At 40.7% G+C, this 12,988-nt stretch overlaps 1 protein-coding gene across 2 annotated transcripts; it reads right to left on the bottom strand.

The window, feature by feature from the left end:
* Window positions 1–2,779: 2,779 nt before the first annotated feature.
* gtf2a1 (general transcription factor IIA, 1) lies at window positions 2,780–11,857 on the bottom strand. Of its 2 annotated transcripts, none has more exons than XM_051408939.1 (10): window positions 11,677–11,857; window positions 9,819–9,920; window positions 9,226–9,427; window positions 8,840–8,904; window positions 7,226–7,301; window positions 6,973–7,115; window positions 6,337–6,441; window positions 5,259–5,546; window positions 4,837–4,926; window positions 2,780–4,548 (listed from the first exon to the last, which is right to left on the bottom strand). In XM_051408939.1, exons 1-10 carry the CDS (start codon window positions 11,704–11,706, stop codon window positions 4,441–4,443), a joined length of 1,209 nt encoding a protein of 402 aa, XP_051264899.1. In that variant the 5' UTR covers window positions 11,707–11,857; the 3' UTR covers window positions 2,780–4,440. The 2 variants fall into 2 exon arrangements, with proteins under 2 accessions (XP_051264899.1, XP_051264900.1); XM_051408940.1 differs by having other exon boundaries at window positions 6,991–7,115.
* Between the last annotated feature and the right edge of the window lie 1,131 nt (window positions 11,858–12,988).

Here is a 12,988-nt window from a genome sequence, read left to right as displayed (position 1 = left end):
CACGCAACCAAAATGACTAAATTAGGTGCCATATTGTTCATTAAATGCGCACAGGAGGAAAACCTGGCTGAAGGCCTCTGTCAACAAATAAAGTATTTGTGTGCCAACTTCGGCGGATGCAATTGGTGGTAAATGGGGCTAATTACTTGCTCACTGAACCTTGCAAAGGACTGTTCTTGGTACAACTTTAAGATCTCCTAATAGTTACCAAAAGGCTTGTCACATTACATAAGATGGAAGGAAACGTGTGTTTGGCAGTGCACCAGCAGACAGACGCATACTGACTTGAAACACAAAGTTTGTCTTGACTTGGGACTTAACTCGAGACTTCATAGCCAAGACTTGAGATTTACTTGTGGCTTGTAAAATGACTTTCTGCGGACACACATAGGTTCATAATGGGACAAGGCGTGGGACAATGGAGGAAACCCAGGAAAGGAGGAATCTCCATTAGAAATGGATAGAGGCTCTTTGTCTTAAAGAGCTTCACATTTTCTGAGGCTACGGTCAATTCAACACGCCACAGCCAAAAGGCCTGGCTACTACATTCCACTGAAGCCTACAAACTCTATTTTGCCATTCAGCTGATTGGCAGTCACCGTCAGTTAGCTGGTAAGCAGAGAAAGCTATAGTCTAAGCTAGACATCTCCAGGGCCTCATTATAAGCCTCATTCGGCAACAGCTCAGACTCTTATGTCTGAGTGCCCAGGAGTAGCAACAGGGCCCACTTCATCAGAAGCAGCCAGGGATACATTCTTCCTCCACTAGGTCGGTTCAGGCCTGAATAAGTCTTTGTGAAGCATGATACAGTGTAGAAGTGACAGCCCACCTCAAATCCATTTACAATCAAGGGCAGAAATCTCCATGTAGTTTCTGATTCCGCTTCAATCCAGACAGCACCACACCTTTATCTCATAATTACCCACAAGGAAATACAGAGGGATTGTATCAGTTTGGGTAGGAATTAGTGGAAAGGCAGAGAGAACGCCCACGCTGTGCATGCCCTGACAGCTATCCAGACGCTGGATTATATAGCTAGAAAAGTGAAATAGAAGACAGGCTGGGGAAGATTCTGGGTCTCAGACATTCATGTTGCATCAGGTGTAGTAAGGAAGTGATTCCCAACCACCCTGTACCACAGGGGACACTGCATAAACAGTTAGACAGCATATGTGGAAAGATTAAAGTAACTCAGCTTATTTAAGATTTGATTAAAGAATATACACATATTGAGTCAACTATACAACCTGAACACTGCATTGTGATTTAGTGTAGCAAAAACCAGTTAGTAAGTGGGCTGAAAGGTTTTATCAGTTCAATCATTTAATCGTTAAATTGTTTTAGGGTCCAATGTGTAACATTAAGGAAGATCTATTATTCATTTCATATTCATAGGTGTGTAGTCACAATCAAAATTAGAATCGTTGTATTTTTGTTACCTTAGAATGAGATGGTTGGCACATGTCGCCTTCTGTGGAGGCTGCCATCTTGAACTGCCAAGTTTCTACAGTAGCCCAGAACAGACAAACCAAACACTGGCTGTACATGGGGCCATTTGCATGTTTTGTACATTTTGAGGCCACCATAGTTTCTCTCCAGCACTTGGAAACAGAGGGTGAAGCGAGTGAGTTGCAATCTGCAACTACACTGCTAGATGCCACTAAATCCTACACACTGGACCTCTAAATAAATACCTAGCAATGCATAAACACTTTAAATAGTTTGCTTGAAGCAACTGGCAAATAGTTGAAATACAGCTAAAAGTTATGGTTAATGAAATGATTAAAGAAAACTGATTGAAGATGCTAAAAAGTAACATAGTAATAATAAAGGATGAATGTCTGAAATAGGTAATTAAAAAATCAGACACATTTGAACCATAGTGGTGTTGATGAAGGCGTACTGGACTGGACAACTATATGCCGTGCAGGTATGTCTGACAAAAACAATGGGAAACAGTGTAGTAAGGTAATACAGCAAGTGCTTCAAGACTATTTAACTTGAATAGAGGTTGACAGTGACACTGATTTATTCACCTGTTCAAAATTAAGGCAGTTATTTTTTTTTTTTCAGAAAGGCAACTTACTGTATTCAAAGTACAGCCTTCTGAGTTTTGTTTCAAACTTGATTTAATTGAAAAAAGTGTAATGAATATGAACAATACATTCCTTAATCCATGTGAACAGCTGCTAGAACACACGACAAAACAATTAGACAGCAGTGAATACATTTTTAATAGACATCCTTTGCATTGGGTCATCCATCATTCATGACTACTGGAAAACTGAAATAAAGTTCAAAAGGCACACGAGGGAACATTCAACAATAAGGAGATGAACATGAAATAATGAGCTGATTTGATTTGGGTGGCTAATAACCATGGACAGCTGCTGAATGATGACCTGGAAGCCCAGGATTTCACTCCATTTTTTCTTGAAACAGCGCTCTGCTTGAAAGGCGTCCCTTGGCACATTTATTATATTTATTTGAAAGTGATTGGGCCATTAACAGTATTTAAATTGACAGTCTTCATGGACAGTTTGTTTTCAGTGAACATAATAAAAATGCAGTTAGTTTTAAGCCATTGGGAAAAATTATGAAATAAAAAAAAAATTAATATTCCATTTAGTCCATGTGTGTTAAAAAGGACAAAAACAATCTTATTTTTCACTTCTTGGTTCTACCAGTTACCGTATCAGTGCGTGCTTTGTGTTAATGGTGTTTCTTTGAAATACATACAACCCTATGGAGCCAACCATCAACCAAATTGACACAACAGTCAAAAAACATGTACTTTATTTCAAATTGCTGCAACAGGGGCACTAAAAACAAACTGCAGAGAAACACACAGGCCCCCCGAGTTCAACTCACTTCGATAGAAAATATTCTCATTTAAAAGTCATGGATAAAATGAAAGCACAGGAGAACACATGGACGAAACGACTTGGAACACAGCAGCGTCAATGTAGCTTTGTCCAGTCAACAGGGGAAAAAAAAGGAACACTTATTAGATTATAAGAGCACAGTTTGGTGCGGCTTTCCAACCTTTCAAAATATAGTACATTTCATGAACTTTCAGGAATAAATAAGAAAAAAAAAGACACTATCCTGCCTCCACCAAAAAAATTGAAATAAAAAATCCAAACAAATTTTACTGTTTCAACTGTGACATTTTGAGATTATGGGGTGTGCAAGAAAAATAAACTAATACACTTTCAGAGAAAAGCGGTGACAACACACATATCAGTCAACATACACACGTGTGAACACTCACCACATGCCCATACAGTCAGTCAGTCAGTCAGTCAGTCACACACAGACACAGACACAGACACACACACACACACACACACACACAGACAGACAGACAGACAGACAGACAGACAGACACACACACAGAGAGAGAGAGAGAGAGAACAGAGCACGCTGTGGCTATTGATTAACTTGACTGACTGATTTCACAACACATTGATAAACTGACAGTGCAAATTTTCAGACGGCTGCAGAGAACTAAAATAAGAGCAAAGAAGATACACCAATAGGACAAACTTTCAGACATTTTGTACAATTCTTAAATGAATTCAGTGTTGGATCTGCTCTTTTTTTGTTATGTTTTGGGACAAAATATGGAATGAAGCTCCAGAGAAGCCAAAAATAACTGTATTTTTGGATTAAACACTCCTTAGAAGATTAAAAAAATGCCTTTAAACTTTGCTATAACTATTAGTTATTTTAGGATTTGTGTGATTTTTTTAACCTTCTTGCCTTAACCCTTCATCAAACACATTTAAAAAAATGTTTAAAACATAACAGGTTGTTAACTACATAAAACACTCTGGAGCACCATTTTCATAAACATGAATTGAGACAGAATTACGATCCAAGAACAAAAATTAGAAGCCAAAAGGTGATTCTGGCCGTTCTAAAGGCAGCAATCTTGACTGGTGGCACTAAGTTTGGACTTAAATGTAGACACGAGTCAATCCAGTCAACCGACTACAGTGCATCATGAAGGAGTTTCTCATCTACGGGGTTATAATGAATGACCTCTGACCTCCTGTGACGGGGCAGGTCAGGTCACCCTGGTCCACTACACCTGTACGATGTGAAATGCTTTCCAATGTATGTGAATTCTCTCAGGAACAAAAAGGTAGAGAAGCCTGAAAGAAGCAAAAAAGATCAAGAATGCTCTGTTCACAGGCTTTCCCTTCCCCTGTAGGTTTCTCATCTCGCAAGGCTAGTCGAGTGTTTTTGACGACACCCAGGTTTTACGGTACCTCACAGTCCTTTGGGTTTGTCAGAGTTCTCAAAGACTCAGAAGTTGTTTCCTGAAACGAATCCAGTCACAGGATATGGAAGGATATTGAAGTGTCTGTTAACTGGATAAAAGGAGTTACAGAGTTCCTGCTCCTGTTGCTTTGTCTGGTGTTTTTCTCTACTTCACCATTCGGCATCCCCAATGGCTTTGGAGAAGACATAGTCTCTCCCATTCAGATTCATAATCCCGTCCTTCAGGTGGAATTTCCATTTGTTCTTACTTCTGTGAATCTGGGGAGTAAAGAGAAGGAAATGAACGTTGTGGGCGTCAAGGACAGATGGACACTGTTTCATCTTACAGTGGACGCAGTCTCTAATATCTTTAGCCAACGCTCACGGAGGGCTCAGTCGACACAATCACTGCGATATTAATCATTAATGGTGAATGAAACGGTGATATTTTTTATTACTGAATGAAAAAGACTGTTGGCAAATTGTTATTCCTGCACACACACATGCAGGTTGACTGAGTTTTGTTGTGTCATATTCTCCCACAGAATATTTCATATCATTTCTCACCTTGTCGTACTGGCACACCACTACATTCTCTGTATCAAACAGCTCCTGGTCCTCCTCATCACTGACATCATCTCCACTGTTCAGTGGCTCCTGACGAGGAAACCAAACCAACAAGTTCAGCAGAGCAATATTTAATGTTCTAGATGTGGTGCAAAAGCTTGTGAAACACAATTTTTGGTTTGCATGACATTAAAACACAGAGTGGCTGACTGTGGTGAGCTGATTGTGCTGTAGCATAAACACACAAGTAACTTATCCACATTTATTATCTAGGGACAAGACAATGTCATTACACAGTATGACTATTTTATCCTTAACAGGAGGAAGACCTCTCTCTCTCTCTCTATATATATATATATATATATATATATATATATATATATATATATATATATATATTGCTTTTTGCCGGTTGAACTCACTTCTTCCACCTGCCCGTCCTCTCCCCCATCCTTGTCCTTCTCCTCATCATCATCCTCATCATACTCCTCCTCCTCATCCTCGTCCTCTTCTGAGGAGGTGTCGCCAGTGCCGTCCACCTGCAGCATCATGGGGGGCTGCTGGGCCTGAGTCTGGGGTTGACCCTGGGGCTGGGCTTGCTGCTGTGGTTGGGCCTGTGGTGCAGCTGCACCCTGGGCCTGCTGAACCTGCTGGACCTGAGCTGTTGCTGCCTGACCAGCCTGCGCCGCCATAGCTGCTGCCTGCATCACCTAATGGGAAGAGGGCCCCAGAATAGAATACAGTGATTGCCGGGTCATTAGTCTAATTAGCTAGTTAGAGTTGAAAGAACAGCAAAAATACATGTATTTGGTATATTACTGTCAGTTAAACGCGTTATTAACGGCGTCAATTTTTTTTATTGCGAGATTAACGTTTGTTTAACTTTGTAGTTTTTTTCACATGCTGTTGCAACAACTAGTAACGTTAGAAAAACTACAACACCACACCGGATCTAGCTAGACCGGAAACAAAACGACAGGCACGTTTGAGTTTTGAGTGGATGGCGAGTGCGAGACGCCGAAATGGATGCCAATAATATTCTGAATGGAAAGTTTACTTTTAAAAAGTTGCCAAATAGTTCCATTGACAAGACCAAAGTGATCTGTGTGTTTTGTCATTGTGAACTGAGCTATCATCGCAGCACGTCCAGTCTGAAATACCACTTGATGGCCAAGCACACAGCTGATTCGAATTCCCCGCCCCCTCGTCAAAGCCAGGCGACAATGGATGATTTTTCAATAAAAACAACATTTGCACAAAGCAAGCCGATCCACTTTTCCATGTTGATAAGAACATTAAAATGAGAAAAAATAATGGGACAAAAAGAAATCAAGGGACATTTAGAATAGATAAAAATGTGCGATTAATTGCGAGTTAACTATGATATTAATGCGATTAATCGCAATTAAATATTTGAATCGTCTGACAGCACTAATATGGGATTTACAGATATGGAAAAAGCAATTAAATGGCTAATGAAGGAAATGAAGAAGTGCTGACCTGTGTATTGCCTTGGACTTTGTTTCCTGAAGCTAAGACAATCTGCTGCGGCTGGATGATGACGCCTGTTTGCTGGGGCAGGCCTCCCTGCAGGGGAGCCAGGACCTGCACAGTCAAACCACAAGAACCAACCTTTTACAGAAACTCTAAAGATAAACGTTAGTTTATTGTCTTGTTGTAATCTTCAAGCAACAGTACTGCTCTGTTGAAAAACAGAGAAGCTGTATTCTGGCTCATCATGGAGTGATGGATTTAAACTGTATTTCACTAGTGCTGGTTATATTTGAGACGTCACTGATATAAAGGTCATGGATATATTTCTTAAAGGAAAGGGTTACGTTTGGGTAGTCAAGTGTCCCAGAATTATTTCATGTATTTCTTGGCATTTCTTTTTCCATAAGTCAAGTTTGTTTCCACAAGTTGGTTCTTCCACTGCTTCAACAGCAGAAGACCACAGCCATTATTGAACTCACTTACAATTACACACTGGCTGTCAATTATTAGAAACTATGAGTTGTCAATTGTTGGTGTTCTAAAGTCCACAAATAAACAAGGGACATGCAGACATGTTGTACTTCGAGGTACTTTACTTTTCAAAAAGCTGTGCCTCCGTTTACCAAAGCGAGGTGTTCCTACCTGTCTAATGGAGCATACCTGCTGTATGACCGGTGCCTGCACGCCGCCAGGCTGCATCTGCTGCTGCAGGAGGATCTGCTGCTGGGGCTGCTGAATGATGTACTGAGCCCCGTTGGGAGCACGGACCACCTGCAGGATCTGACCTGAGAGACCACAAAACAGAAAGAACCATGAGTGCTTACATTGGGCTATTTGAATATCACAGTATTTCTTGACCATTTGAAGCACAGATAAACTTGTGTCAGTGCTTTACCTTGGCTGGTGATGAGTTGTTGGTATGGGGTGACCCCTGTAGGCAAAGCAAGGGTTGCTGCGGTAGCTGCTGCACTCTAGAGGAGAAGAGGAAAACACAAATTTAAGAGTGACTGAAACACAGCAGGGAGGTACACACTCACTCGTACACACACAAACACCAAGTCCACAGGCAAAAGCCCTTAAGCAGGGTTTTAGGGTTCAAGAATGAAGAAAACAAGACTGTTTTAGGTTTTACGGTTGTCAAGGTGTAAATATTCTTTAGTAGGTATTAAAAACACACACACACACACACACACACACACACACACGTATTTTTGACTCTAGTGTTAAGTACATTTCTCTGGAGAGATTGTAATATATTTATGAAATACAGCACAACATCTTCACAATTAAAGCGCTAATATTTATATTCCTTTGCTGTGGTGATAAAAGCAGCCGTTACTAATTTGCATTAATTCATTTTATCTGCCAGGTTCCATGGTGGAAGGTTAGAAATTTGCAAGTGAAGCTTAAAAATTGTGTTTGAGAATTAAGACAAAAAAAACAAACAAGGTTTTCTACAACAGCACAGATGTGAGCCTTGACATTAACAGATGGCTGGCCAAACAGAAGTGTTGTTGAGTAGGAAGTACAAAGGGAAGGGAAGTGTTGACGCCTCACTGTGTGAATTTAAAACTAAAGAAGGAAAGGGTGTGTTTGTCAGTGTGTGTGAGGCACAACAGGAGCATGTTAGAGGATGTACTATCTCCAGCTTTATCTGCGCTGTAATCCAGGCTACTGATCAACTCTCTGAAGGTCCTTCCTCTCCTCTACTGTCATGTTTTCCATGTCCCTCTGCCCGCCCTTCTGTTTGTTACCAGACCAGCCGTCCTGCGCTGAGGAAAAAGCTTCTTAATAGCTTGCTACCAAACATGCTTGTGGAAAATAATTTTGAATTCCAGCCTCTCTCTCAATGAAAACATATTAAACTAACCTTGTACTTGAACATTTTGGGGGTTGAAATCTCAGTGTAACAAAATGATGCAGGCATTAAGTTTGGCCTTTTCTCTCAGGCAAAAAGGCATGTTTGTGACTGTTAGTACTGGTTCTGTTTTTTTGGCCTTAATGCCTTTATTTATGACAGGGACAGCTTGAGAGATAGGAGTGGGGGAGAAAGAGAGGGGATGACGTGCAGCAAAGATCTGCAGCTGTAAGAACTCCAGCCTTAGTGTATGGGGTGCACACTTTACCAGGTACGCTACCTGGTTGCCTCTACAGAGTAGTTTTTAAACTACTCTGCAGTGAGTTTTTCTGTAGTAGTTTCTGTTTTGATTTATGTACAAGAACTGCTCCCACTGTATGACGTATAGCCACCTCTGTCTGGTGTGAAAACCACTAAATGAACATATCTGTGGTGGCAGTATGTCTACTCGGAGAGCTATATATGGTAGCAGTGTGAACAACAGCAGAACACATATACAGTATACTACCAACTTCAGGAAGTAAGGAGTCACTGCAAATGTGTATACAGTGGAGGTTGGTGATCGTGTCATTGCACTTATTGTTTTTCTAATGAGCACAAAACCTCAAACTATAGCTGTATGTTTATTTTATATGTACATTATCAACTTACCATCCCTGTTGCACTCATGTGCTGTAGAATCTTGGAGTCCTGAACAATGACTTGCTGCTGGGGAGCTGTAGAGAGAAATATGTTGAAGTCATACCATCATGTGTGCCAAAACCAATAAGCTTAAAACAAAATGATTAAACAGAGAAAAAAAGATCTGTGAACACATATTTGGTCATGTCACTTAAGCTACTATTAGCTTTTATAATCTGGTAGTTATGCCTATTAACAAGAAATTTCCTTAATAATTTTCAGTGTGAAAATAAACCAAGGCTGTATATCACTTGTTGAAAATGACATTTTAATGATGTGTAGAAAAGGCAGTCACATAATTCTGATTTTTAGTCGTTCTTTAGCACCACAGTGTGGTAGTCCCAGTGCCAACCAACCTTGCTGCTGCTGAGGGGGCAGGATCACTTGCTGGGTCTGTGCTTGCTGGGTCACCTGCTGGACTTGTTGGACCTGCTGAACCTGCTGCTGCTGCTGTTGCTGCTGCTGCTGCTGCTGCTGCTGAGCGGCCTGCAGGGCTGCCTGCTCCTCAGTATGGAAGCCCTCCACTGCCTTCGACTGCAACAGTTTGTTTTCCCACAGCTGAAGCACCAGGCAGAAGAAAGAGAGATAGAGAGGCGCCGTTTATCAAATGTGAAGCAATGAGCAACCAGTACTTGCTGCAGATATTTTAGAATTGGTTTGATATTGTTCCAGCATGAGGATTTGCCAGTTTTCATAATAGTTTTTGATGTACCACTATCAATAAGACAATAAATCCATCCAGGGCATTCTCACAGAGATGTACTTCATTACTGTGTGGGGGATTTTCTGAAATGAGTAGCTGACATTTGGGCAATCATAATAAAAGCTTGATACCAGTTCCTACACTACATCGAAATAGAGGATGACGTACACCTCGACACACTACTGCACAAGTTACAGTTCCCCTATAGTGGTTGTACACGAGAACAAGAAAGCTGGGGACAGTTACCGTTTTCAGCTCCAGAAGCACTTGCTCATCCACCCCCTCGTCCAGGAACAGCTCCCGCACCTCGTTGATCACATCCTCAATCACAGACTTATATAGTTTAGGCTATGAGGAAGCAAGCACGGAAAAGGGAAAGAAAACACATTTTCATCACGGTGTTTGACAGAGAATACCCTTAGATTCTGTTAAAACAACAAAATAAAATAAAACAAAAGCCAACATATATCTGGTATAATCAATGTTTAACAGCTGGGACTTACTTTTACTAACAAATAATGGTGTGGTATTCAGACATGTTTAATAGGAAGACATCAGTTACTAATAGTGCCTCACAGCTGCTGTAACAGCATGTATAACAGAACATGTTACAATACATTCAATTCTGCCTTGCCAAACAAGAATAAATTAGTATAATATAGTAATATCCGGTGTATAGCTGCTGTAGGTAGCTCAACTCTGAAGCTGCTCCATGCTAAATCCCAGCTATGGTGTATACACCGCACTGCGTGGCTTCTTATGCTAATCCGTGTGAACCTGGGTCTATATACGTCTGTCTGTCACGACCAATAAGGTATGTCCCTCGGGATACCGTGGCATGTATGGCGCACACCAAAAACAATTGCAACCCGTTAAAAAGGTCTACTACGACATAATGGTCAGCGGCACAGGAAAGCTAGTACAATATAAACCTAATAGCGACCGACGGGCAGGCCACCGCACTGCGCTCATTGCACTGTCCCCAATGTCCGCAGCACGGACCTCGGTCTCTCCTTCCCTCCCCCTCGGCCTGTCTGCTCCACTATTTAAAGCACAGTCTGGTGTTTATATGTAGAGCCGGTGACGTAGCGTCGAGTAGCACCTTCCCATCCCGGGCAGTCTATATTAGAGAGCCAATATGGCTGTATAAAACCAGGCAGCAGAAAGGAGGAGGGCCAGAACCGGAGCGAGGGGAGACGTGGAAGCCATTTTACGGAGCGGCAAACTGCGCGCTCGACAAGTCCCGTACATTGTACATTATGTGGCGGAATGTGAAGGATATTTTCGGTTTAATATCTTATGAGTGCTCAGTTTTGACTATGTAATATGGTCTTGTCGGTGGGGAGAAGGACAAAATTGTCATGAGATGGGTAAAAGTGGTGGTTTGGGACGGCTATCCTGCCTTCTGGTCGTGGAATGGTGGACAATGATGAGGCATTAGAGACTGAGCGTTGACGACTTTCGGCTAAAGAGACTTTTAATTTTTCATTTAAAGAAATTATAAGATTAATTCATTCGCAGTGGATGGTGGCGAGGTGCTTTGCGTACATCTGCATTTTTATAAATTATGTAAACGAAACTATTCATCTTGTATTTACCATTTGTCTCTTTATAACCGACTCCTCGACACAAGCAATGGTTTGACCGTTAACTCAAGTAACAGCAAAAAACCCCCCCAACAGATACCGATAATCCATTATTTTAGATGAATTTATCGATACACAAAATGCCTGAAGCCTCTGAGACATTACCAGGAACCAACTAACGGCCAACGGCTGAAAGCTTCAACCTGACAAACAGCTCAAAACTTACAACTGAAAAACTGCATTATCATCACTGTTTTCACCTATTTTAACCCAACTGCTCTACCGTTAGCCACTGAGTCTACCAGATGGTTTCCCCTGAAAGAACAATCCAGTTTCGAAAACTGATTAAAATGGCCGATTGACTGAACTTAAGTTAAATTTTTATTTGATAGAACAGTGAAGTGTTTGTTAAAGCAGATTCATTTAAATGAAATAAATAATAGCAGCTCGTCGACAGCTTTTCATCATCTTTACCCCCATTTTTCCCCGCTTGACAATCCTTAGAGATTGATCCTTACCACTGGGTTCGAGTTAGCCGAGCTCGCCATTATACGCGTAGTGTAAAAACCACACGGAAATAGGCGAGAAACAGAGCCAAAAATTAGGAAAAACGACTTAAAACAACTGGGTACGATATTTTAAAACAGCCGGCATCACTTTTGTAAATAAAACACAGTTTTAGCGGTCTTATTTACAATCCCGGGCTGCGACTCCCCAGCCGTCCTCCTTCCGTCGTTGTCCTGCTTTATATACTGAGCGATGGAGCTGCGAGTGCGCGAGACATAGGGCAGGGTCAAGTCGCACATACCGCGAGATTTGGTGCGGAGTGTGATGACCAATCAATACACATGCTGCTGGGAAATGTAGTTTAAATGTGTTAAGCGCTACATTAACGTGCATAGATCGCATAAGCTGTATAATGCCCTGTAATCTTGTTTGCTGAACTAGGCCAAGTGTAAATATTACTGAATCAACAACGACATTCCAGCAGCCGTGCTTGTCGATAATTGCAGATAATATAAGATTGATATGGATTTGTAGTTCATGAATTTGTATAACAATTAAACACAAACCCCAAAAGAAGACATGGATATCAGTTTAAGTTGTATTATGTAGTGTTTAAAATACATTTCATTCAAACAGTGCAAATTATTATAAATGTGATGCCAAAGAGCAGAAAGGGGGCACTGTAATACCGCTCTGAAACCACAGTCCTTTAATTGGTCTCCATTAAGACTTTAGTCTGACTCACTCAAATGTGTATTTTCTCTTTGGCCATTAATCTTAAAGTCAGAATGCACAGAACATAACCTAGAAACAATATGATAGGGTCATATTTGTTGTTAATTTCCACATTTGTTCCACACTTTATGTTGTCCATACTTCAAGGAAAATATCCTTATATAGACTGTATATATATAAAATATTAGTTTTCTTTATGAAAAATACATTTCTGTGGTGACCAACTTACTCTGGAAAATGTTTTTTTTTCTTTTGCATGTACCTAAGCCATTGTTACTCTTTAATACTGACAAGTGGAGTAACTATAGGCTACATTTCACCAGGTTCTGTACTATTTTATACTTTTATTCCACTACATTGGAATATTTTACTTTTTACTTCACCACATTTATCTAATAGCTTCAGCTTTTAAAGATTGAACTATTGTTAATAGGTATAATCAGTCGTTAACATGAGCTCAACCCAGATCAGCTACATTTAAATGCTTCTAATTATAAATTATTAGTATAATATATAAGAGTGCCAGCAGCTGTCGAGTACATTTAGCTCATCATTTCTCTTCTTTTACACAACTGAGATTGTTTATGC

The sequence above is a fragment of the Dicentrarchus labrax genome, unplaced genomic scaffold, assembly GCF_905237075.1.
Source record: "Dicentrarchus labrax unplaced genomic scaffold, dlabrax2021, whole genome shotgun sequence".
Taxonomy (NCBI): Eukaryota; Metazoa; Chordata; class Actinopteri; family Moronidae; genus Dicentrarchus; species Dicentrarchus labrax.
Note: the sequence above shows the minus strand (reverse complement) of the source record. Positions and strands in the feature narration are given on the sequence as shown.

Excerpts from the sequence above, each read along its gene's own strand:
- gtf2a1 (XM_051408939.1), bottom strand. The coding sequence starts at position 11,706 with ATGGCGAGCTCGGCTAACTCGAACCCAGTG. Across the intron at positions 5,547-6,336 it reads AAGTCCAAGGCAATACACAG|GTGATGCAGGCAGCAGCTAT; the intron begins GTCAGCACTTCT and ends TCTTCCCATTAG. Across the intron at positions 4,927-5,258 it reads AGGACGGGCAGGTGGAAGAA|GAGCCACTGAACAGTGGAGA; the intron begins GTGAGTTCAACC and ends TTTCCTCGTCAG.